The sequence below is a fragment of the Peromyscus leucopus genome, chromosome 5 (genome assembly GCF_004664715.2).
Source record: "Peromyscus leucopus breed LL Stock chromosome 5, UCI_PerLeu_2.1, whole genome shotgun sequence".
Classification (NCBI taxonomy): Eukaryota; Metazoa; Chordata; class Mammalia; order Rodentia; family Cricetidae; genus Peromyscus; species Peromyscus leucopus.
The window spans coordinates 16,548,064-16,573,165 of NC_051067.1; the positions used below are offsets into that span (position 1 = coordinate 16,548,064).

The 25,102-nt window shown below is 42.8% G+C and overlaps 1 protein-coding gene across 2 annotated transcripts in view; it reads right to left on the reverse strand.

Moving 5' to 3' along the window:
* Positions 1-289: 289 nt before the first annotated feature.
* Positions 290-25,102, reverse strand: part of Rnf144b (ring finger protein 144B) — a 153,338-nt gene continuing 128,525 nt past the window's right edge. For both annotated transcript variants that reach the window (XM_028867673.2, XM_028867672.2), the window contains exons 4-8: positions 22,631-22,691; positions 10,929-11,124; positions 8,932-9,076; positions 5,251-5,340; positions 290-3,845 (exon numbers count right to left, since the gene is read on the reverse strand). In XM_028867673.2, coding sequence (XP_028723506.1) covers positions 3,705-3,845; positions 5,251-5,340; positions 8,932-9,076; positions 10,929-11,124; positions 22,631-22,691 — 633 coding nt within the window. In that variant the 3' untranslated portion in view covers positions 290-3,704. The remainder of the gene's footprint in view (positions 3,846-5,250; positions 5,341-8,931; positions 9,077-10,928; positions 11,125-22,630; positions 22,692-25,102) is intronic.

Genomic DNA, 25,102 nt, shown 5'->3' on the forward strand with positions numbered 1-25,102 from the left:
GTGTGGTGTGGTTGTTTCAAATGGCTAAAGATGTGTCATTACTGATGGCTTCTCTGGGTGGTGACGACCTGGGTGCTGCTGATGTGAACTTCTCCACACAGCATGATGAAGTCTGCGTTGAGTGACAGCATTGCACTTCTCCTGTTTCTTCAAGAAACACAATACCAAGAGCCATTACCTAGACATGAATTTTGGTTGTTTTTGTAAATTCTGAGCCTGGGATTTCATAGTGATTTAGGTGGTTCTTAGAAAATAAAACTGAGCATTGTGTAGAACAAAGCCTAACGCGCTTGGTTTCCTGCTCACATTTATTGGGGCTAAAGAGATTAAAACAATTTTCTTCCCAAAGAATTGAAAAAATATATATACTCCAACAGCAATTTAAGTAACCACATGACAAAACTTCCTGGATCATGAACCAGCAACATGAGATGTGATAGCCTGTAGATATCAATTGAGATAGCTTTACACAATGTCATTCATCTAAGGCATTTCTGAACTGGTTCTCACAGCCACACATGTGTACACAGTTTCACATACCAAAAGGCATCTACTCAGGGACAGAGAGATGTGTTCTGCAGGAGCTCTGGGCACAGGAGGAGAACGCAACATATACTTGGTTACTGAGTAATTTTCAAGAGGAAATTTGGCTTCCAAGAAACAGTTTTGTACATCCAAAAAAATCAATGAGGATTTTTCCACTTGAATAAAGAGAATTATTTTGTGATGCAAACGACAAGAAAATTCACACACAATTATTTGCTTTCCCAAGGCCACTTTCAAAGTACAGATTTCAAATCCAGAGCAAATACCCATGGCATGAACAAACAGGATGGCGAAGACTCTGACACCTGCTCTCGCGCGCGGCCTCCCTCTTCTCTAATGTACTTCAACAGGGGAACCCCCAGAGGTGGCAGGGTCTGGATGACACACCATTGTGTCCGGCAAGATTTCTGGAAAGTGCAGACCTAGTGGGCTTCTAAATCTATTTCAAATGGACTAGAAAACTTTTGCCACAGCCAAACACTTTTTGTAAGAATCTTCCTAAACGAGGTGGAAGCTGAGGGCAAAGGAAGTTAACTCTCCAGAGGCCAACCACTCAGAGTGAAAAACCAGCCTCCCCGATCACAGTTACCACCTTGTTTCTTTGGAAACAAAAGAGTTAGGCAGGCCTTGTGCCCAGGGATGAGTCACAGATACACACACTTGGGTTCTAGTTACCAAATTCTTGAGTAGACTCAGACACACTCTCATACACGTTTTGTCACATAAGGAAGAAGATACCATATTCAGGCACTTGGCACCAGTGAAAAAAATATCCAGCGAGGTAAAATCAGTTTGACAAACAACCGCCCTCCCAGCCAAAAAAAATAAAACAAAAATAAAATCAAAACTAGTGCTTTTATATAAAATCTCTGGAAGGCATTTTCCCTCAATTTTGCCAGGGAAATAGCACAGACATTCTTTTCCACCTCCCCTCCAAATCCACCAGCTCTTATTTCTGAGATAACAGCATTTCAGGTTACATGAAATCTGCCCCAGTTAGAACAGAGCAAGCTCGGAGAATTTGCTAATGGTGGCTAGTGTTGTCGCTGCTGACATTCTTGCTACAAAAATCCAATTTCAGGCAGTTGAGTTCCTGTAATCCCCTGAGCTATAACAAAAGCCGCAGCTGACTATGTTTGTGCAAGCTAACCACTCAGAGAGATGTACATTTATGTTTGGACTAATATGAAATATCCTTTCAGAAGAGAGGGTTCTGTTGTTGTTGTTGTTGTTGTTTGTTCTTTCTGAAAGGCTTAGACATTCAATGGAAAACAGAGTCAATTTATATGAAGACATATAATAATAAATGATTAAAATGATTTGGGCTGCTTGCCATTCAGAAGTTTTCCCGAGTTCTATGTTTTACACAAACTGGTGAATAAAAAAGTAGACAGCCAATGAATGTACTATACATATATTAGATATTAATACATGTGTGTGAATTAAAGGTCCTTGAATATATACATCCCCACTTAGGATACATTCCACTGCAGAGGCAAGGCATCAATCTTTGATAATAGATCCAGGATAGCAGCAGTTTAACAATCTAGTAACCACGTTACCGTGGAAAAAGGAATAGGCCCTGAATAATCTCCCTGCCTTCAGAAGTCTCCGTTAACACGGAACACACACTGGTCTTAAGAAGCACCGGGCTGCATTGCTAATGGCAACTGTATAATCCTCTCCCTGGAGAAAACATGTTCGTCTTTTCAAAATCTACTTGTGACTGATGGTATGATGGTCAGGATGAGTCACACTGAGATGACACAGATCCAAACTACTGAAGACACATGACATACTTCCACTTGATTTCTTCTTGTCATTTTATCAGTTTCTTGAGGACACAGAAAGCACTCAGATTGTCTGAACAGCTCCCAGGAGAACGATACTAAATTAGGCTGAGCAAAGAGCTGCTCTAAATTGTGTCTGAAAGTATGTAAATAACCTGATTATCACTTTACAGACAACATAAAATTGCACTAGGCATTGTTTTAAAAGATTTGTTTTTAAGTCTACCCTCCTGGGTAAGTTATGAACTTAACTGTAAAAATTCACATGTGTACTAAGCAAAAAAAAAAAAAAACTGTTTATGTAGACAGATAAATCATTTAGTCATAGAAAGGAACAAGGTATTTTAGCTAATCTTACTTTGTGTCATCTGTTGGACACCTCCATGCATGCTTAGGGGCAGTCACATGGATTCTATATGGATGGATGGATCAATAGCTCGATGATTCGATGGATGGACTATAATGTGTACTGCTGATGTGCACTTTCTGGTCCAACTCCTAATCTGTTGGGAATATGACCACAGAGCCCAAGAAAGGACCCTGCTGCCTACAACAAAGGCTTTGAAGCTTTCCCACTCACAGCCCATATAAAACACTTTTATAGGCCACAGCTGCAGGCTGTGAGCGGTGAACTGTTACCTAAGAAGAATAGTATCTGCCAAACAACAGACACTAAATTAGGCCATGTTGTTTTACATGTTACAACCTTTTCCTGGGAAGGGACAACTCCCTCCGAAGAGCAGTTTCTCCTGCCTGAAGATGAGATCACACAGGGAGAGAGCGATTATGTTTCTGCCAAGTCACTGTGGGAACACCGAGGATGTGCTCACAGCAGCCGGCACAGGCATGCCAGTCAGGGCATCGACTCCTGAGATAAGTGGCCAGTTCTATTGCGCATAGAATTAATTATTATGCAGTCTTATCCTTCCCCTCTGACTCTGGGTTTCTGCCATGTGTCCCGTGGCAGTGGAATCAACACAGACTTCTGTCAGTTTGCAAAGCCGCCAAGCACGGCAATGCCATTAGTACTCTGAATGTTCACCCAGGCTCATTAGGTTTGAATGGAAGAGGAGAAGCCTGGTGGGATCCTTTGGATGGCAAGATGGCGATGTGTTAAGAGTCTCCCGGGCAACAGCAAAGCTCCTAGAGTGCTCCACAGACACAGCCTGGGTTGTGAGCTGCTTCTCGATACACAGGAACACTCGCACCCAGGACTTGGCCTTTTCCCACACTGAATGCTATCAGGCAAGTTCAGAGTCTGGACACAGAGGCACTTCCAAAGTTTGGCAAGGAGAAGGAGGCAAGGTCGCTAAGTGGGGCTTTATCGCTGCACTGTCTCGTGAAACCCAGATGTCTGTGCAGGTAACTTTAAGTTGTGGATGGATCGTGCTTTTTCTTCTTGCCTCGGCAGGACTTGCAGACACAGCAGATTATACATGGAGAGGCCAGGAGGAGGAGGGGTGAAGTCACCAGGGCGATGACGCCTAATCCCACAAGTATCCCTACCACCTGTAAATGGAAGAGAAAACCCTAGTTTAGCAGTTACATCATCTTAGATGTGTACATGTCCCCAAGTGTAACAGCCTTTATGGTGTGAATGCTTGTGTCCCCCTTCCAAATCCCTATGTTGAAACCCTACTACTCAGTGTGATGGCATTTGGAGAGGGGAGCTCTAGCTGAGACTCTGGAGTCTTAGTGATACTAGGGAGCTCAGGAGCTTGCCTCCATTCTCAGCTTTCTACCATAGGTGAGCACAGCAAGAAAACTATCATCTGTGAGCCAGGAAGAGCACAGTGAGTGTAATGCCTCATTGCCAATGTGTCTAGATTTAGAGTCATCCAAGAGACACACCTCTGGATGTGTTTATGTGGACATTTCCAGACAGGATCAACTGAGAAGGGAATATGTGTGCTGCCATCCCATGGGCTGGGCATTGGATTGAATAACAAAAAGTAAAAAAGAAGAAAACCTGATGAATGTTAATATCCCCCTCCCCCTGGCCCCTGTTCATAGCATGCTGAGATATGAGGAGTCCCAGCCTCAAGTTCTCACCCCTGTGAACTCTGCCATGTCCTCCCCACCATGATGGACGGTCTCCCTTCAAGCCATGAGCTTAACCCAACTCTCGCTCCTTCAAGTCCTGAGACAAGCAGCTAACATCCTCAGCAGAACCTGCCCATGTTGATACCTGAACCTCAGACTTCCAGCATCCAGAACCAGGAAGAGGCAATCTTTGCTGTTCCAGACACCTAGTCTATAATAATCTACTAGATGAATGACTAGGATACCGTCTTGGGCACATTTTAGCGATGTTCTCAACCGGACACAAACTACAAAGCTACATGGGACTAAATTGAGGGTGAGAACCAACAGAAGCCTAACTCAAGCTTAACTGTTAACTCCCAACCCTGAACCGTGGGTGTTGGCCTGTTCTCTATCAGGGCTTCCCCAACAGTCTCATAGAACATTATGATGATTGTTAGGATATGAACATTGATTTCCTCAAAGGGAGCATAGCCTTTGATAAATACAAAACAGTATTAAAAACAAACCACAGCTCCCTTTGAACCTGCCACATAAATACACAATGGCGTGTACAGAGGGAACTGAAGCCCAGAAGGAGCCCACGGTATTGCAGAACTCTCCTCTGATGGCTGATGGGCTCTAACTGCTTGCAGGAAACTCCTCCCATGTTTTGCAAGAGCAAAGAACATGGGTATTCACTTGGCTGGTCACTCTACTGCTCAGCCCTCTGGTGCCTCTGTCCCTCAATAATTGTGTTCTTGAATTAACCTCAGGCAGCTGCTCCATTGTTCTCTTTCTCCTTGTACCAGAACCTCCCAAGAGGGCATGGGAAAGCAAGGAAGCAACCCTAAGTCCAAGGCATCTCATGTTTCCTTAAGGAGGAGGGTACCTGTGTTCGGTTCCACATTACCGATGCTCTCGAGTGGCCAAGCTTATTCCTGCATGGTCCTTTGTCATAATGCCTAAGGAATATGTCATTCTAGAAAACAAAGAGAAGAGTTTCAGTAAGCACACGATGTGGAGTTGAGAGGTGGATATAAAGTGCAGGGGTCACCTAACCTATGAATTACCCCACCCCCATCTTCAGCATGGCTTATAGTTCTGCAAATCACCAAGGAAATAAATCACAATGAACTCTTGGTTGAGACAACAGAAAAAGGAATGACCTGATCAGCCATCTCAGACAGGTAACCGACAGCGAGCTCTAGCAGAGGTGTACACCACAGAATGTGAGAACCATAAGTCAGGAGCATACCATCAGCTGAGGGAATGATAGGGAAGCGGAAGCCAATCACGAGACACTAAGAAAGTAATGAAGCAAATGAGGAAGCAGGGACACAGGGCCTTGAATGAGGGGAAAGCTACGGAACAGAAAGAAGACTGGTTTTGCCAAGAGAAATAACTCAAAGATGGATCTGGGAGGGTGGGTAAAGACTACAGTTTGGACATGCTGAACTTGACATCCAAGCAATACATCCAAAGGCAGCTCATTACTTATACCTGGTCTTTGAAGGAGAGACTTGGATATTAGAGGCACTTCCAAAGTTATACATAAAATGAAAAAAAGAATCACAGAACTCAATGAGATTATCTAGAGGAGAAGTGGACTGAGAAGTACATTTGTTCAGAGACGGCACTCAGGAATAGGTGAGGGGTCTGGAAAGGAAACTGAGGTACAGCTAGAGAAGCGAGGTCAGAAGAGAGGGCAAGTGGCCAAGATACCAAATGCAGCCGAGAACCTGGGAAAGCTGAGGATGTCGGGTTTTCCCAGGAAGAAATGATGCAAAACCTTGGAAAGAGTACAGTCAGGGTATGGCCACGTGGCTACTTGCATGGCTTGTGCTGACTGGAGGAGGGCGATGTCAGCAGCAAGAGCTGGCTGGGCTCTCTAGAAGCTTGGCTTCTGAATAAAGAGAATAGACAGTCAGCTCGAGGAGACTGGCTCATCTCTAAATGGACACAGCGGACAGAATAGAATGGTAAAGGAGGAGAATAGCAGCTGAGGTCACATGGAAGAGGAAAGAGGACTCAAGGAGACAGGTCTGGGAGGCTCCATCTCAGCCTCTGACGTGCCAGGGATGGAGACGAAGGCGGGAGCAAATGCAAAGCCCAGCACACACAGTCTCAGGCTTGGGCTTTAGAAAATCCTCCTTTGTCCCAGGTTCTCAATTTTCCCACAAACACATCAACACTGTGTGGCATAGAATACTGCCCTGCAGAAAAGCATCTTCATCACAAGCCAATGCCCTCATCTAAATCAGAGAAAGCAAGATCCTAAGGCACAGTGACAGAAAAGCATGCTTTAGCATCTGAAGTCCATGTGTTCAGACATTTAACATCTGTCCTGTTTCATCTCGGGGGCCCACACAACACAAGTGTCTGAACAGAGTGTTCTCCACAACGCCATCCCCCAGACTTACTCCAGCCAAAGGATGGAGATCTGGTGCACACATGGAGTCCCTTACATTCTTGTCTCCTAAAGAGAACTGCCTGGACTCAGCTGCCTTGTGGAGAGAAACCCAGATTATGGAGAAAACCCTAGGATCTCTTTTTAATGTGTAAATTGTGTAACACCACACACACTTGCCATCTAAAAGACAATGTTGCAGCAAAGTTATTCAGAGTGGAAACCATGTGTGAGCTGTTTACAGTCTTTCATCTACAACATCCACCTTCAACTCTTCAATCTAATGCACTTCCTTAAGAAAGACCAAGCTAACAGAGATGCTTCCTCACGGTGTCCTCAACAGCTTACCTAGTTTTCAGTTGAAGTGCCAGCAGGCATCCATTAATGACACCTTCTTTCCTGGCACTGCCTTGCAGACTATAGCACCAAACAAACTGCTAGTTGGATGAGACCCAACTGTACAGCAAAACCAAGAACTGACGAAAAGACGTCTGTGTAGTGTGTACTGTTTCATGTCACTTGCTACTAGTCATCAGAGGAGGGAGTCCCAACTGAGAAAAGGCCTCCATAAGATCCAGCTATAGGCAAGCCTATGGGGCATTTTCTTAATTAGTGATTGATGGGGGAAAGCCCAGCCCCCTGTGCATGGTTCCTCTCTTGGGATGGTGGTCCTGGGTTCTGTATGAAAGCAGGTGGAACAAGCCATGAGGAACAAATCAGTAAGCAGCACCTCTCCGTGGCTTCTGCATCAGCTCTTACCTCCAGGTCCCTGCCCTGCTTGAGTTCCTGTCCTGACTTCCTTTGATAATGAACTGTGATGTGGAAGTGTAAGGCAAATAACCCTTTCCTCCCTAAGTTTCTTTGGTCATAGTGTTTCATTACAGCAATAGCAACCTTAAGACATGCATGACTGAGGTCGGACACCAACATGGACATACATTATAACTTCAAATCACCCTGACAGGAGTAGCCTAAACAGTTTGCACCACCTCAAACTTTAAAAGATTGGGATTGAAGTCTGCCCTTCTCAGCCACCCTTCCCACAGCTGAGGTCACTGCACCTTGGCACAGGACTGAATGAAAATGCTAGCTGACTTTGAGAAGACACACTATTGGGTAGTGAGGGAGAACAATGATCAGACGAGTCCCAGAATCTAGTGTCAAGGCAGGAGTACTCCATGTCACACAGACACACAAGGCAGCAGTACTCCATGTCACACAGACACACAAGGCACTGGGGCAGGAGACAGCGGTTTTTCTGATTGCAGTACACAGAATGCCCTCAAAGATGCTCATCGCTGAGTCTCCGTGACTTGTCTGCATGTATAACTGTGAAGTTTCGTGACCTGGGGGAGATTATCCTTTGTGATACAAATGTGTCCAATCTCATTTCATGGGTCTTTATAGGGAGGAAATCCTTTCTGGCTGTGGTCAGTGGCAATGAGAACCATGAAAGCGGTCAGAGAGACGGGATGTTACTGCCTTTGGAGACAGGGAAACGGGATCACAAGTCTAGCAATGCAAGCAACCCTATCTCTGGAAGATAGAAAGGCAAAGACCTGGATTCTCATCTAGAGACTCCAGACAGCAGCGCAGCCTTGTCAATATCCTAATTCCAGTGAGATACACATTACACTTTAGTGTACAGACGTAGAAAATAATTCTGTGCTGTTTTAAGGCACAAAGTTTGTGATCATTTGTTACAACAGCAATATAAAACAAACACACTCACAGGTATTTACATGATAGAGGTAATTTCCTCCAAGGCACAAAATGCCCTTAAACAAAAGAATGTCTTGAAAGCTGAAGCAGCACATGTCGGGCAACACGAAGAGGTTTCACAGTGTCTGAAAGGGCAATGGGGTTGGGACTCAGGGGGACAGTGCTCGCCTGGCATGCACAATGTCTGGGTCCAGTGCCCGGCACCATGGAACAGATGAAGCCGAAGGGAAAGAGGAAGTGGGCGGGAAAAGGAAGGAGGAGGGAAGAAGGAAGACGGGAAGTAGAGGAGGACAGATGTAAGGTATCAGGCTTAGGAAACCTCACTAAGAAAACCCAATTCCTTTTGCAGGATAGTGAGAGAGAGGGAAGGACCGCAGGGCCCCGACCGCGGCACAGACACAGCACAGGGCAAAGGCTGGGCCTCTTCCGAGGAGGACTTACGTCCAGGTTCTCCAGGCAGTACCAACAGAATGTGTGTCTGCAGTTCTTACACATCATCTGAGCGCAGCCTTCGTTGCGCTCAATGTAAACCCGGCAAACCGGGCACTGCTTAATGGGGGCGTCTGCATCCGTCCCAAAGAGGGTCCTAGAACAAAACCGACAAGCCATGTTCAGTCAGCGGTCTGAAGTGGATGGTTAATAAGTCCTGTTTGCTGTGTTTAACTCACTTCCAAGGAGACGGGTGGGAGGGAAAATGGGAGACATGGATTATTAGTTGTTCAGATAGCTCAATAAGAAAAAAAATTATTTATTTTGGCTCCTAATGAATTATATAATTACACTTTCCACAGCTGGTTGGCTTTATTGCTTTGCCAAATTAATACTTCCTTCCTAGATCACACATTTTCTGAATAAGAAGTATGTGGAGGGAGTCAGACTGTGAGAATCTAACTCGGGATCCAAACGGGATCAGTCTATGTAACGACCTGCTCGTTAAATAAGGGGAAGGAGGGCTTCAGCCAGCGAAACTCAACGAGATGCCAACTGTTACCAAAAAGACCTCCTCCGAGCTGATGAATAGGCCAGTGTGTGACCTCAGCAGAAAGGGACTCAGGACTAAGCGGTTCAGGTTGTGTTAGGAGGAAGTCAGAACACTCCATTACACTCCACTGACTGGGTATCAAAATCACCACCCAGCACACAGGGACATCACAGTTTACAAAAGGTTGTCCAACCTCTGGTCAGATGTGGTGCTGGAAATAACCTGATATAGTAGAGACAGTATTTCCATTTTAATATATTCTTCTTTGGGCTGTTGAGATAGCTCAGCAGGGAAAGGTACTGATGACCTGAGTTCAATCCCTGGGACCCACGTGGTAAAAGGAAAAACCAAAACCAAAACCAAAAAAAAAAAAACTCTCACAACATGTCCTTTGACCTCCACACATGACAGCACAGGTCCACACATGTGTACTACAAACACACACACACACATGAGTTAATGTAATAAAAACTTTAATGCCCCCTTTTCCCAACAGGGATACAGACTCAAAAGAGGCTTAGTGCCTTATATGAGGCCGCCCGGATGACATGAACAGTGTCAGAACTCAAATCATCCCTCTCCTCTGAGCCCTTTAAACTTACCTGGGGGACTAACTACTATGAAAGCATTGCTTTAAATCTGACGGGGATGGCACATAGCCGCGTGTGTATCAGAGTTCTCTTCCCTCTGTGCTGGGTCTGATATCGAAGCACCGCACCACAGCCAGGCAGCGTGACTGTTCCTGAAGACTGGTTCTGCAGTCTGAGGGCACTGGGTGAGTAAGCCAACTGGCTGGGAACACTGGTGTTTTGTTCTTGCTGGAGCAGAACAGCCATAGCCTCAAGCGAAGCATGGGATCTAACACAAAGGTCTCTCACTCTGCTCCAGGCTGCTGCCATTAAAAACCCTCCATACAAAATGGCACCCTATGGTTGAATTACTTCTCGACATAAAATCTCAGGCCTGGCACCACCTTTTCATAACATAAAGTGTTAGGAAGGAATCTCTCTTCCCGTATTTTTCAGCACGTAGGAAGACAGTCTATCTGTCTGCATGTTCTGTAGGTTTGGCAATACCCCATGAGCTGGCCATTTAATCAGGTATGATCATATCTCTCTTATTTTGTAAACAGGAAGAATGGGCTACAGCGGTGAAGGGTAAACATGTTTTTTTAGGGAATAGCTATGTACAAGCCCTGACTTTCTACTGAAAACTAGAGCGATGAGTCTCTCTACCCAAAGGGAGTGAACGCAAACAAACTTAACATATCTGGAAGGTCCCCTAGGATAAAAGCTAGAATCCTCTTTAGACATACTGTTCTCGTTAGTGTCTGTTACCACCTTACTAATTCTTCTCAGGGTATTTCTACAGTGAATATCTAACTCCTTCCCAAAGCCTCTGATGCAGTGTTTGAAAAGAACACTAGAAATAATCCCAAAGACACTTCACCCCTTACCCATGCTCTGGCACAATTGGCTGCTCTCTACAGGAAGCCTCCCCATGCCAAGGATCCTTGCAACATGAGCAGAATTTCAGGTGGCAAGAAGTGCATTCCACCATCACAGGCTTCCCTGGGTCTCCTGCTGCAATATGGCACACTGTCTGGCAGTCTGCAACAGGACACCATGTTCGGAGGGGGTCCATGTGAACCTCTGAAACATAAAGAAGGAAACTGTGATGTATGGTGATATTTTAATTGTACTGAAATGTGATTTTATTTGCATGTTAATAAATAAAGTTGACTGGGGGTCAGAGCTAACAGCAAGCCATAGCAGAAACTGGGCAGTGGTGGTGCACGACTTTAATCCCAGCACTCAGGAGGCAGAGCTAGGTGGATCTCTGTGTGTTCAAGGATACAGCCAGCATGGAGACACACACCTTTAATCTCAATACCAACCATAGAAGACCTGGAGGTCTGTACAGACAGGCAGTGATGAGGAGGTCATGTGGTTGAGTTTACAACCAATGAGAAGGCAGAATAGAAAGTCTATAAAAAAAGACAGACAGGAAGTAGGGCTCTTGCTGAAGAGGACAACAGCAGCAGTGAAGGGTAAGGATTTTAGCTCTGATCTCTTGGGCTTTCCTCTCTGCATTGGCTCTGTGTTTCTTATTTAACAAGACTGTTCATCTACAGTGATGGGCTTTCTCTGATCCAAGGATTAAGCTTTCTCCCCTTCATTTATCGTTTTTTATAGAGCAACATGTATCTCACCATCAAGGGAGTGGCCATCTCCATGACCAACCATCTTCATAATGGATCCAAGCCCACCACCCACCATCCAGAGCCTAAGGTCATCCCTGCCACATTCTCAAGGTAGGAACTAATAGAGCAAGTCACCACTGCCTTTATTAATAGGTATGCTATGGACTTTAACCAAAGACTACAACTTGCCTTTGAGCACTCAAAATGGGATAAAACACAAGTCTCTTCCATGATGAACTAGGTACCATCTTGGAGGAAAGGATGATGATGCAGAGCATCAAAGCAAGAGAACAAAGGTCTCTACACAGAAGAGTATGTGCTTTGGGCTCTGGGACACAGTTTATACAGCAGGGAACTGGAAACACAAGGATTCAAATAGTTTAGGATCAAACAGTATCCGGTGTGGCTTAGCAAGGAAATCAGATTTAAGTAGTTTGCTGTCTTACCAGTGAACAAATTGGGGACTATTTATGAAGTGCCTGTAAGCTCTTAAAACAAACAGGGACTTTCTCAGACTATAAAACGATAGCCATTCATATGACAGGGGCTAGATCCACACAACACACAGGGAAAAGGGTAAGATTGGCAGGTGGATAGCCAGCCATCTGTTGAAGTATTTGTATGTCTCTCTTGTTTTCCCATTTCTTGAGCATTAACAGATTCCATCTTTCCATGGAATACACCCTGTGATGAGGCTGATAGAGGGGACCAGTAGCCTTTCTTTCTCTGAATGATGTTTTTTACAAATTTCTTACTCCTGATATTTCTCTCTTGAACCTCTGAGGTTTACTCCAATCTATTATAATTACTTTAATCAGTTGTAATAATGGGAGAAGTTATGACATGTTTCTACCAACTTATTGTTTCAGGCATCCAAAGTGGTACAATGAAAGAAGAAATGATAAATGAGGGAACAATTATAGATTCTGATCTATTGATATAAAGTAGCTTAAAACCCAGTGTGGCTGCTGCCCACGGTCCAACACAAACACTAGGAAAGAATCTGAGCCACAGGAAACAAGGACCTGAACTTTCCACCACCATGACAGGACATGAGGACCAGGCATGCGAGCATGGGAGCAGGGCAAGGGTGGAGGTATTAAAGCTCTCTACAGGGATTTGTACAAGATGCAGCTTAGTTGAGTCTGTTGTTGTGCTAACAACCTGGTGAATTCAGACAAATGCAATTCCATGACAGCACGAGCTGGAACAATCTCAATGGGCCACCGTCATAGAGAGGTCCCATTAGTGGCCAAGATGTTATCCTGTGGTCACGCTTGTACTTCCCCCATTAGCAGTCATGTTTGGGCTTTTCTTGGCTTGATGGCTTACTTGTTGGTCCGTAATGGGGATGAGACATACTCTGGGCAGCAGCCCTGCACTGAACTGTACCCCAGTCTTCCTCTTTAAGGATGCCTTACAGAGCTTCACTATGACCTAAGGTGGATATCAGGAGATGAGTTCTAGCTCTACCTAAAAGCAAAACTGGCCACTCTAGCCAGTTCTCCCAGCAACCCTCTCAATCCCCTCAATCCCCTCACATCTTATCAAAATAAATACCTGTCTGCCATGACAGCCTGGATAGACTAGAGCTGCACTTCCCCAGACTGCCTACAGAGAAGGCTGGGCATGGGACATGGTTCCAACCAATGGGAAGGTAAGGAGAGACCCACCATAGGGCTTTCTATTCTAGGACAAGACCTGGTCCCCAGTACTGTTGATCTGCCTTCTTTTGTCCACAGGTATGTGAAGTTATGAAACTGGGACAAGCATAAGGCTCTGGGAATGCTGAGGAAAAGCTAAATGGTTTAAGAAATTTGAGCTGCTAAATCAGAGCCATCGCTGTCTCCCTAAGGACTTCCTGTACATGGAGTAGGAAGATGCCTAAGCCATTTTCAGACTTTCCATCCCTTGTAGCTGAAAGCACATTAACTGATAAGGCTACTTCTAGTAACAGTGAGTAAATAATCACACCAAATAGGGCTGTTCCTCCCACAGGGCAGATTTTACTGAGAGGATTAAAGAACCATGTCTGAGATGACCTTTGAAGTTTTTCTATACCAATAGTTTTATCTGTATGCACAGCTCATGAAAATTATACAAGTAAATAGAAACAAATCTACATATATTATTCTGTAGAAACCTTGTGCACCATAACACAAATTCATATACTGTTTTTAAAAAGTTAATACATTCTGTCAGAAATGAAGAGTTTTATATAGTTGAACAGACAAATAATATATATTCATGTAGTTGAGCATTGTTTATATTTTTTAAAAAATATAGAACAAATTTATAAATTAATAATAGATGTGTTCAATGAAAAGACCAGTTAACAGAATAGTATAAATGAGCAATATTTATAAAACTATGTATATAGAGACGTATTTCAACTGCTTCCAGTAGACTCTTTTTTTTTTTTTTTTTTTTTTGTTTTTTGTTTTTTGTTTTTTTTGAGGCAGGGTTTCTCTGTGTAGCTTTGCGCCTTTCCTGGATCTCACTCTGTAGCCCAGGCTGGCCTCGAACTCACAGAGATCCGCCTGCCTCTGCCTCCCGAGTGCTGGAATTAAAGGCGTGCGCCACCACGGCCCGGCTCCAGTAGACTCTTGAAGGTAACATCTTTCCTCAAAATGAAAGGTCAAGGGTTAGGTGAAAAGGCACAGACTTTCTTTATTGTCAATGTGAATTTTTAAAATTACACTTATGTATTGTGTATTGTGATTGTGTACACGCCACAGTGTGTGTGACGTCAGAGGACAACATGTTGAAGCTGGTCCTTTCCTTCTGCCATGTGAGACCCAGGGACTGAACACAGCAGGTCTTCAGGCGTGGTGGAAGTGTCTTTACCCACCGAGCATCTCACTGGCCCATGTGATTTTTTTTAAGGCACAAATGCCACTTGTGTAATTTTTTTTTTTTTTTTTGGTTTTTCGAGACAGGGTTTCTCTGTGTAGCTTTGCGCCTTTCCTGGGACTCACTTGGTAGTCCAGGCTGGCCTCGAACTCACAGAGATCCACCTGGCTCTGCCTCCCGAGTGCTGGGATTAAACGCGTGCGCCACCATCGCCCGGCCACTTGTGTAATTTTTAAAATTGGTTTTTAACGCTATTTTCTGAAGCCAGGCATAGTGGCTCACACTTGTAACCCCCGCACTCAGGAGGGAGGTGCCACTCAGAAGGGCAACAGCCGTTTTCTTAGTAAAGACTAGTTATTACATCTTCCAGAACTCTGCTCTTGAGAACTATCACCCATTTTACTTCCTATGACATCCTACCTAACGTATCTCCCCAACTGTTCTGAAGTAAAAGGTTGGCTGAAAGTACCTTAATAAACTGCCCCCTCAAAGTCACCAGCAAAATCCGTCTGGGTGCACACTCCCAAGTGTGCCTGGAATGTCTTCTAGCTAACGTCCCACCTTCCATGTCCCATGGCTTAGGCTCTGTCTTCTCACTCTTTTTGGCCACTAATCTCCTTTCTTCTGTGCTACTAATACTGCTCTTGACTAGCACCCCTGGGTGTTGTCTACACTCTTGACTAGCACCCCTGGGTGTTGTCCACACTCTTGACTAGCACCCCTGGGTGTTGTCCACACTCTTGACTAGCACCCCTGGGTATTGTCCACACTCTTGACTAGCATCCCACGCCCTCCTCTGAGACTCCACCCACATTTTACTTATTTATGCAGTAACAAAGGCTCAATCCTCACCTTAATTTAACTTTGAGACATTGACCCTCATTGTTAAAAAACTGAAAATTAGGCATGTCTATTTCTCACTCTTAATTCAACAAAGACTGGTTTCAAGTACTTGTTAGGGACTTGGGCACATGAAATATAAAACTAAAGATTTCTATGCTCAGAAAACTCACGGTATGAAGATGCTCACTGGGTGAAATGAAAGAGAGATGTGTCTGTGAGTTCGAGGCCAGCCTGAACTACCAAGTGAGTTCCAGGAAAAGGCGCAAAGCTACACAGAGAAACCCTGTCTTGAAAAACCAAAAAAAAAAAAAAGTAAAACAATATGACATCTAAAAAACAAACAACAACAAAAAAAAAAAACCTAGCAACTCAAATGATTGGGAGTGCATGTCACAAGACAACAAAAATGAAATTATTGATAAACACTTGTGAGCCGTGCTTGGGGTGGAGAGTAGGGTACTTAATGGCTACTTACAGAAAGCCCTTTAGGCTTTCTTTCTTGTCCACAAATCCATAATAAAATTTCCTATTTTAATGAAGTCTAACATCAGAAGGCAAAACTGGTTTCTTCTAATCACAGACAAAGCAGGTAACACACACTGGGAGGAAACACGAGGAGATTAAGTCAGAAAGGGCAAAACCACTATATAAACTGCATGTGGAGACACAAGGGGGGAAGTCTCTATCCTGATGTTAGAATTAAGCTACTATACTTAAGGGAAACACCAATTGATGACAGGATACATCCTGATGGGCCCTGGCAGCTCACAAGCCAAATGCATCTCTTCCCAGATCCAAGGTGAGTGGTACCACACTGGCAGCTTGAAATTAACCGTGGCAAAAGTATTCACATCTGGAAATGGGTAGGCATTACCAGCTAGAGGGTCACAGAACAGAAGCTAAGATGAAATAAGTACATCAGTACACAAAACCCACATCATCCAGCACAGAAAATCATGGAGCACTGAGCAGGAAAGTGAAGAGAAGAATTTGCATAGCATAAAAGGGAGAAAAGCCAGAACCGCAACCATGATCGAGCTTTTTAGTGCATCTCGTGACCAATGGTTTCTACTTCCCAATCATCCTTGATACAGACAGATACATACACCTGTAATAAAACCCACACGTGTACACACCTTTCAGGTGGTGTTGGGTTGTAGATATTAACTTGGCATTCATTAATTGCTTGCTGCACATCCTGCTTGGCTCTTCAACCTCAGTGAAGTACTGGGTCACCTACCCTGGAGTACAGGCTGTGTCTACCAGTTAGGATGGAAGTACATCAAAAGCAGGTGCTTCTGAACCCCCCTGCAGGGTTTCCAGCACCTCTCCTGCTCTCAATCAGAGGGGTACACTCTGTGCATTCTGGTCAACCTCAGCAGTCTGAGACCAGTCCTCCTCTACACACAGAGGGTGGGAAGAAATTTAGTCACTATCTCGAGTCCCCATTTACCACTCAGCACCACTAGCTGGGTGACATGATTAAAGCCTAAAGGAATGTCCGTCCACACATCAGGGTACCTAAGGAACAAGACAGCATTATTTTGTGCATTTTTCCACACAGATACCTGTGCAGGTCCTTAGAGGCTTATATATACTGTCCTGGTCATTTATTCCGCTTACTAAAGAAACAGTGGGATTATCATCTCTCTAAACCATTAAAAAAAAGTAGCATTAGTGGATAATCTGGGAGAAAAGACAAATCTAGTTAAACTCCTGAAAGTCCTATTTCCGTATTAAAGTCAGGCGCTAAGTAAAGGAGGGGTTAAGGAAGAATGGACTACCCAAGAGAGTAAGTGACTCGAGAACACAGAAATGGGGCTGAATGTTATCGCTTGCAATCCAACAGCCATACCCAAGTCTTTACAGATGCACACAGACGTTTTTGAGTGAAAAGAAAAAGGTACCTCTGGGTTGGAAAGAACAAAGGCCATTTAAGTAAAAGGCTCTTCTCTCTGGTCTCCAGTTTTCATCAGGGTGAAGGCCCCATAGTGTGAAAGCACATTTTCTGCTCTTTCAACGGGCTAATTACTACTTTGGTTAGAATTACTAGAGATAAACTTTTGAGACTGCCCCACTTTTGAGAACCATTTGACACTGGACACACATTAGTCCTGCTTTCACAGTTATTTTTAATTGTGCATTTTTAATCGTCACATTTAAGCCCTTTTGGCTGGAATCATGAACAAGTTGCAATACTACAAGTAGTTTGGATTTGCTTCTGAAGTTTACCTGTATGGGGCATGTATAAAGGTTTATCCACACAAGAAACCAGCCACACTTTATAAAAACAGGAGACAACCCAGAGTGGAAGGTGCCGGCAGTCAGCTAGGGGGATCCAAATGCACAAGAACATGGGGTCCCACCACTTAGAAAAGCAACTCTTTAGTCCAACACTTTTCTTTCTCTCAAATGAGATGGCCAAGATCAACATCACTCTCCGGAACACACTAAACACACTGACTGCACACAGCACACTCTCCACAGTCAAATTCTTCAGCCACACTTCCATTTTCTACTTGAGTAGCATTGAATTCTTTGAAAGAAGAACTACAAATGTGTACTTTTATTGTGATGCTTTTCATAAAAGGAAATGAGAAGTCCATTTAATGAGTTGTAAGGGCTCATGTGCATGCATGAGTATATGCATCCCTCCAGGTACAGATACCAAAACCACAGGAGGCTCAAGTCCTCTATGTAAAATGGCACAGTATTTGCATGCTTTCAAGTCATCCCCAGGTTCCTTAAAACACTGACTACAATGTAAATGCTATACAGATCATTGTTATATTATTTAGGGAATAATAAAAAATGAGTATACATATTCAGTACACAAGCAATTTTTTAAAAATACATTTTTGATCCAAGGTTGGCTAAATCTGTGGTTGTAGGAACAACCGATAGGAGGCTGGTCATAAGATGTATTTCTTATTCTGGGTTACTGATAGCCAGAAAAACACAGTAAGCTCCACAAGGTGGGCTCTGTCCTCATGTAAGTGATTTACAAATGGGTGAAACTGGAAGTCAGTTTTGTAAGACTCAGGTGCAATACTCCCAAAGACACTTTACATTGTATGAATTCCCTCCCTTGGCTCCTTCCAGTCTGAGGTACCCAATGTCTCATCCTCACCTGTGGACCTCCCTTCTCTTTTCACCTGTGAGGAAAGAGCTTGTGGGAGAAACAGCTGTGCAAGCCTGTACTGTGCACCATGACTGAGTATGCCTCTGGGAACCCAGGATAAGAGATACATTGTAGAGCCTGTCTTCCCCATCTGCAGGCTCGGCGTGCATAGATTTAGCTATCCAGCACCCTGCCGTGAGCCCTACTGCTCATGTTCTTAAGGATTTCATGGGTACAATTGTGCCCGTCCCTCTCCAACATCAACCCTCTCTCTTCAAACTTAGATCCACATGCAAGATGGTTCATCAGGGAAAGGCACTAGCTAAGCAGTACAGGTCTGATGACTTGATTTTAATCCCTAGATCCCACACACAGGTGGAAGGAGAGACCAGTTCCACAGAGTTTTCTTCTGACTTCCATACTGGCCTTGGCATACAGGTCTCTCCCCTCACATCACACATATACCACACAATATTAATAAATGTATCAGTTTAAAAGACATGCAAATAGGAGGGAGACTGGTGGGGAAGAGGGGCTTCAGTGGAGAAACAACAGGTTAAGAGTGGACAATGGGGCATGTGATCAAAGTCCATTATATAAATTATGAAATTATAAAGGAATAATTTTTTTTAAGTTCATAGAATATAAGAATTTAAACCAAAGCAGCCCACACCCCAAGGGTGACCTTGAAACTTCATGATCAGCATGACATGTTGAGCATGAACATGATTTCAAAGGGATTAATTGTGACATACTTCATCAGAGAGGCAAATTCGCAGACTCTGAATTTCAATTCACTTCTGCAAGGAAAACCTGGTGACTGAAGTAAAGACCCGTGGCTATTCATCCTAAGACTGCTTGTCCGTGCAGTTTTACAAAGCACGAAATGCTCTTTCGAACTTCTCTACTTATGTATTCTGACAATATTAGGAAATCGAAACAGCCTGGGAAATGAAAAAGACCATGAGATGTAAGAACTATATCCAACCCAGATGACTATTTTCAGCTTTGAAAACCGAAATCCGATCAAGTCAAGTATTGGGGGAGGGGATAAAAGGGGAAGAGAACAAATAACAAAACTGAATCTTCAACCCTGGTTTTTCCTACACGACAACCAGGGGCATCTGACATGCACCATGTGCACTTTGTTTTTATTCTGTTGTATCTTTCTCAACCAACAAGAGTGGTTTTTGTCATCCTCTGCTGCTGTGAGTCTACCACAAGAATTTTTGTTATTGTGGGAAACACCACACACCCAATTTAATTTAATTATCAGCTGAAATAAATCAAGCTGTATTAATTTCTATGACCCGATGCATTTTTAATTATGCTTAAGTTAATTTGCCTTTGATATCTCAAAGAAGAGGAGTCTTCTGCAGATAGTTAAAATACCATTAAACTAAAGTAATCAGAATTAACATCTGCTACAGTCAATATGGTCCATGGAGACAGAGTACCCACCGTCAAACAGACTGCTCTCAAGAGAGTTGCAAAGATTTTCAAGTTTGGAATAACATCTAAAGTCATTTGTTCTAACACTATTACAAGACCCACAAATGTCTGCATAACTCAAGTTTAGTGAGTTTCAGATGAACCCCTAAGTTACAGCTGGCTATCCAAAAGAAATGACAGTATTAAATACATTTTAATTGCTGCTACCTCCACAGGACTCTTTTCTCTTTAATATGGCCATGTTGGACATCCTACCAAAGTGAGTCATGGTCTCCTGGAAGGTGATTAGAGAAAGTAGGATTCATACCTAGAATAAGGGAACCTGTATTAAAGAAGATGGATACAATGTGTTGTAGAGAACCTGCAGATTGTCAAGTTTCTAAATGACATTAGAGAACCTAGAAGACTAAGGATAAAACCTTCAGTAAAAGATGTGGGTTAAGATGAAGAGGAAACAAGTGATGCTGTTGGACTATACTGAAAGAAGTGGCTGCTGAGGTACAGGGAACATGAAGCTGAGGAGAAAGTGTGCCTGGCAAGAAGGTTGTGAAGGATACAGCAGGTCATCATTGTCCAAAAAGATGGACTCATGCTTAAAATAGTACCCAGAACTGTAAAACATTATAGAACTTAATCTCTTTATAGAAAAACCTCAATTTCTTGAGTTTGCCCTACAGTAGGATACCTACCTAGACTTTGTAAGTAAGCAAATTGTATGTATAAATAAAACTATTTGACTGACTTATCATGGATAAAAGTAGAGACATGCAACACCATCTACAAAAATACCCTGTTTGCAAAGCCTGTCTAATTTTTTTGTAATTAGAACACACTACCACATGTCATGAAAGTATAAGCCAATCATAAGAAAAAATGAACACTGGGGGACTCAAAAAGTCCCACAAAGCAAAATACCACCTGGAGAAAGAGCAGGAAGATGTCTTGTTGATTTTTTCCCCATGTCTACCTCACTCACAAGGTTATTAACCCCACTTGGATGCAGAGACTTATTTGGCCAGCTAACTAAAAACTGTTCTGTTTCCTCTAACAATGTGTCAATCATTACACCTATGGTAATATGAGGATGCTTCCTAAAGACTGTTATGATGATCTCACTTAGGGAAAGAGGACATAAGAAGAAGAGTGTGTAATATAAAGGTGATATTTCAAACAAGACATAGGCAACAGTCATAGGACATGACTTATGGATATTAATATCAACCTTGTTGTACACAGGGTCTTGGCCACTATGTTTAAAATCAACCACAACTTTATGTTCATCGGTGAGAAGCACAGAAAGTTTTAACTTCAGGAGCCATTAGCACTTATCTAATGTTATTATATTCCCCATATGTAAACAATAAAGAAGTAAGCCTGTTGCTGAGGGCTAGGTATGCAGTAGTTAGGGAGAATGACTGTAGAGAGAGGGAATACTATTATGTAGACCACAAGAAAAAAAATCACCTTGATATATCAGCCTTATGAGTTTAGTTGGGTGATCCACCCATGACAGAAGAACAAAATAGCCCAAAGTTCATAGACCATAGGACCAAGTGAGACTTTAGTTGAAGAAAGTAAATGACATCCTGACAGTTCCAGACCAAGATGCTGGCCCTCAGAAGTTTTATGCTCACATTAGATTAGGATTGGTAATATACTCTGTGAGACTATACTAAGCCTATGTAGAAAACACCTTCCTCTGACTTCTCAAATACTAAAAAGACTGGTTTAAGGGTGGCAGGAGGGAATGGACTCCTTGAAAAGATCTGTCAGAGGCAACAGGCATAAAAACACACATCCTACAGATAGACGGGATGTGTAAGGAAAAAAGGCTATGAATGTAGTGGGTAGCGGTTCCAGCTTTGATCTGGAAGTTCCACCCCCATTGAGGCTTCAGTAACTGGCACGCCTACAAGGCAGAGCCGAGAGGACTCCTAAAGATCGGGATGCCCTGGCTCTCTTGCTTCCTGGACCCTGGACGCTGGAGGTAGACTGCGAGCAGAGTTCTCCAGAGAACACTGCTAGACTGTGCTACACCTTTCCCAGACCCTGTAACCTACCCCTTCACTTGTAAGTTACCCCACAAAATAAACCTCCCTTTTAACTACGTGGAGTTGCCTTAATATTTTAACCAATACTATGAAAATTGCTCCAAGGCTAAAGTTAGATCATATCAGCCCAGCACTTTGTAAATGCTATTAGAATAACACACATCCAAATTCTTAGATATCACCATGACTACAGAAGTAGCACCAAAAGGATGGACAGTGGATACTTTATCATGAGGACCAATAACAACGTTTCCGCTGGTTGCTGTTTTAAAATGATCTTCAAGAGTGAAAAACATGGTAAAACTCTATTTTAAGAGTTACTTTCTTCTCTGTTACTATAATGAAACCATCTTACTTTTGCTATACCTTTCTGGACATAGCCCAAAATTAAAAATACAAAATAACCAACATAATGAAAAGTCCATTTCCTGCTAGTCTGTATTTTTCATTTTTCTTTCCTGGCGGTGGCCGGGAGATTTGAGATTTCATGTGGCAATTACTGTTTTACACCTTTTGTGGTCCCCTTGTGGTTCTGCTGACGGTGCATGGGTGCTTTAACCTTGCAGGAAAGCTCCTGTGAAGATGATCTACATAAAAACCACAGCCACTACTGGAATAGACAGAAGAATATGTACCTCGTTCAAACTTTAACCGCTGATACAGTTGATATTCGGCCACAGGCACCAAACAGGCAATCTGAAATCAGAGACATGGCAGAGAGATGAGATTTTGGTCAGCAGAGGGAGGGTCCCGCATCACCAGCCCTTTCGGGTGCCGTTCTCCAACGTTGCCTCTACACCCTCTCTCCCAGCTGTCTGGAAACCACCGTCTCTACTTGGTCATGCAGTGGTAGCACATGCAGCAATTTGCAATCCATCCCACTCCTCTTACCACGGCTAGGCACCAGTGCTCAGGCCTTCAGTAACAAAGCTCACTGATTGCCTCCATTCCTTGGGCAGCAGCTACTAACCAAGTTTTGCTATTTGTGGCTCTCACATTGTTTGTATGCAGGTATGGAAGAATCTCTTTCCTTCTCTACATTCAATGAAACAGAAACTTTCCAAAGACCATGGCTCTAGCTTTGGATCTTTAAAACTAAGGTTAAGTAAGTAGGCAGAGCCTCGGCAATTGCGCAGACTTTGTACATAGAAGTGGTATGCTCCTAATGAGACAAAACTTCACTTATACCACACTGGCACATTGTACAACGGCAACAAGGGAACATCTCATGACATTACTTGTGACTAGAATCCCATGTCCGCTTTGGACAGCAGAATGAACCCGGGGCTTCCCAATAAACAACAATGATTCATACTAACAGAGACACTTCACATTAAACATCTTAAAATTATATTTCAAAGTCAGAGGGAAGAAAAGCTAACCGCTCTTATAAACTGGAATTCTAAAAATATTAGTTACATTGATGGCAATATATAACTACACCAGTGTTGCCAAATTACAAATGAGAAATAGAAGGATTTGAGATCAGCCTCCCAGACATTCAACAAGTTAATATGGGCCCCTACTCTTAGCCTTGGTAATTCTAGCATTAAACTATTAAGCTACTATATGCATGCATTATTATATACATTATGCATATATGAACTACAGATATGATTTTTGTTACAAAATATACTTAAATAAAAACATTGTTGCAATTCACAAAGCAAAGCCTGCTTTGGGAAAACTACAATAAGATGATGATATAAACAGAATTGCATTTAATAAATATATTTTAAAAGTTCACTCAAAATATATATAATTATGTACCTCAAAAGTAGTCTCAATCTGTTTATTTCACAATCAGACCAAGTTAACAAAAATGACTTAAAGACCACAAAATAAACAAGTTCAGTCTTCTGCATACCTAACTCAAAGTCAATCCATTGTGAAAATTTTCCCTTCAAACTTTCTTTTACCAAATTTGGAGAAAAAAAAAAAAGTGTTTTCATCTGGTACCTTAAAGAAAAGTCCCTTAGCAAACCTTGTGAGAAAAATAGGGCCAATTTCATGATATATACATTTTGCTATAGTTCTGTTAAAAGTATGATTGGACCTTAGCAATATGAAAAGCTAGACTGTTCATTTGTTATAATATCACCAAAAAAAAAAAAAAACCTCCCCTGAAAGTCCAAGGCATCATGAATAAATTCAGAGTTGAAGGAAGAAGTCCAGGAAATAGGCATGAGGAAATAGAGCACATCGCTTGACTTTGCCACTGATCACTACATGGAGAGGACAAATGGCCTAATGCTACTTCAACTTTGCGCCCAAGATGACCTGGGGTAGGCATCATCTGGGCCCAAAGTGGTATTCTGTGACCCTATTTTTAGCTTCCTCTTCTTGAGTGCTACTGAGATCACTGATTCTACGCCAAAGTCATGAGGCCTCCTCAGCCTCAACTAAAATGGTTTATGGACTGATGCAGACCTTCTTTAAATCCATCAAAGGAAGCACCTAATAGTGCTGCTTTTCCAGTGATGAACAAGCCATATAATAGCTAAGCCCCATAATATTTATGGGAGACAAGCAAATAGGAGAGAAAGTGTTTTAGAAACTGATCACATGGTAATGAGGAAAATGACAGAGTGACGGAGTAAAACCTACTAACAATGGGGTTGGACGTTTATTTTAAATTAGAAAGACAGGTTTCATCAGACCAACCCTTTATGGCCAACAGGAAAGGCATAAATCTCAAACACTTTGTGTGTTGACCTAGTTTGAGTTTCCCATATATTATTTCATAAAGTCAAATATTTATTTAGAATTAGGCTTTAACAAAGTAAGTCAACTTTTCCACTAAAGTTTGCAGTCACAAAGAGCTATCAGTGCTTACTCTGATCCTTTCAGAACACAGATAAAGCCCAGAGCATACTCATCTTTCTACCAGCTCTGCCCTTCAGGCTTGTATCTTCTCAAAATGCCTGCTAACAGCCAACCACAGGCAAAGCACTGGTCAGGACCGCTGGGCTACCTACAAGATGTGCTCAAAGAATGAGATCACTCAGGAGACAAGATACACATCTAAGAGTTAAAGGGAATCGACTCCCTGATTTTGTCACCTCTTCTATTTTGTGGATTAAAACTAATGTCCTCAAGTGTTTTGT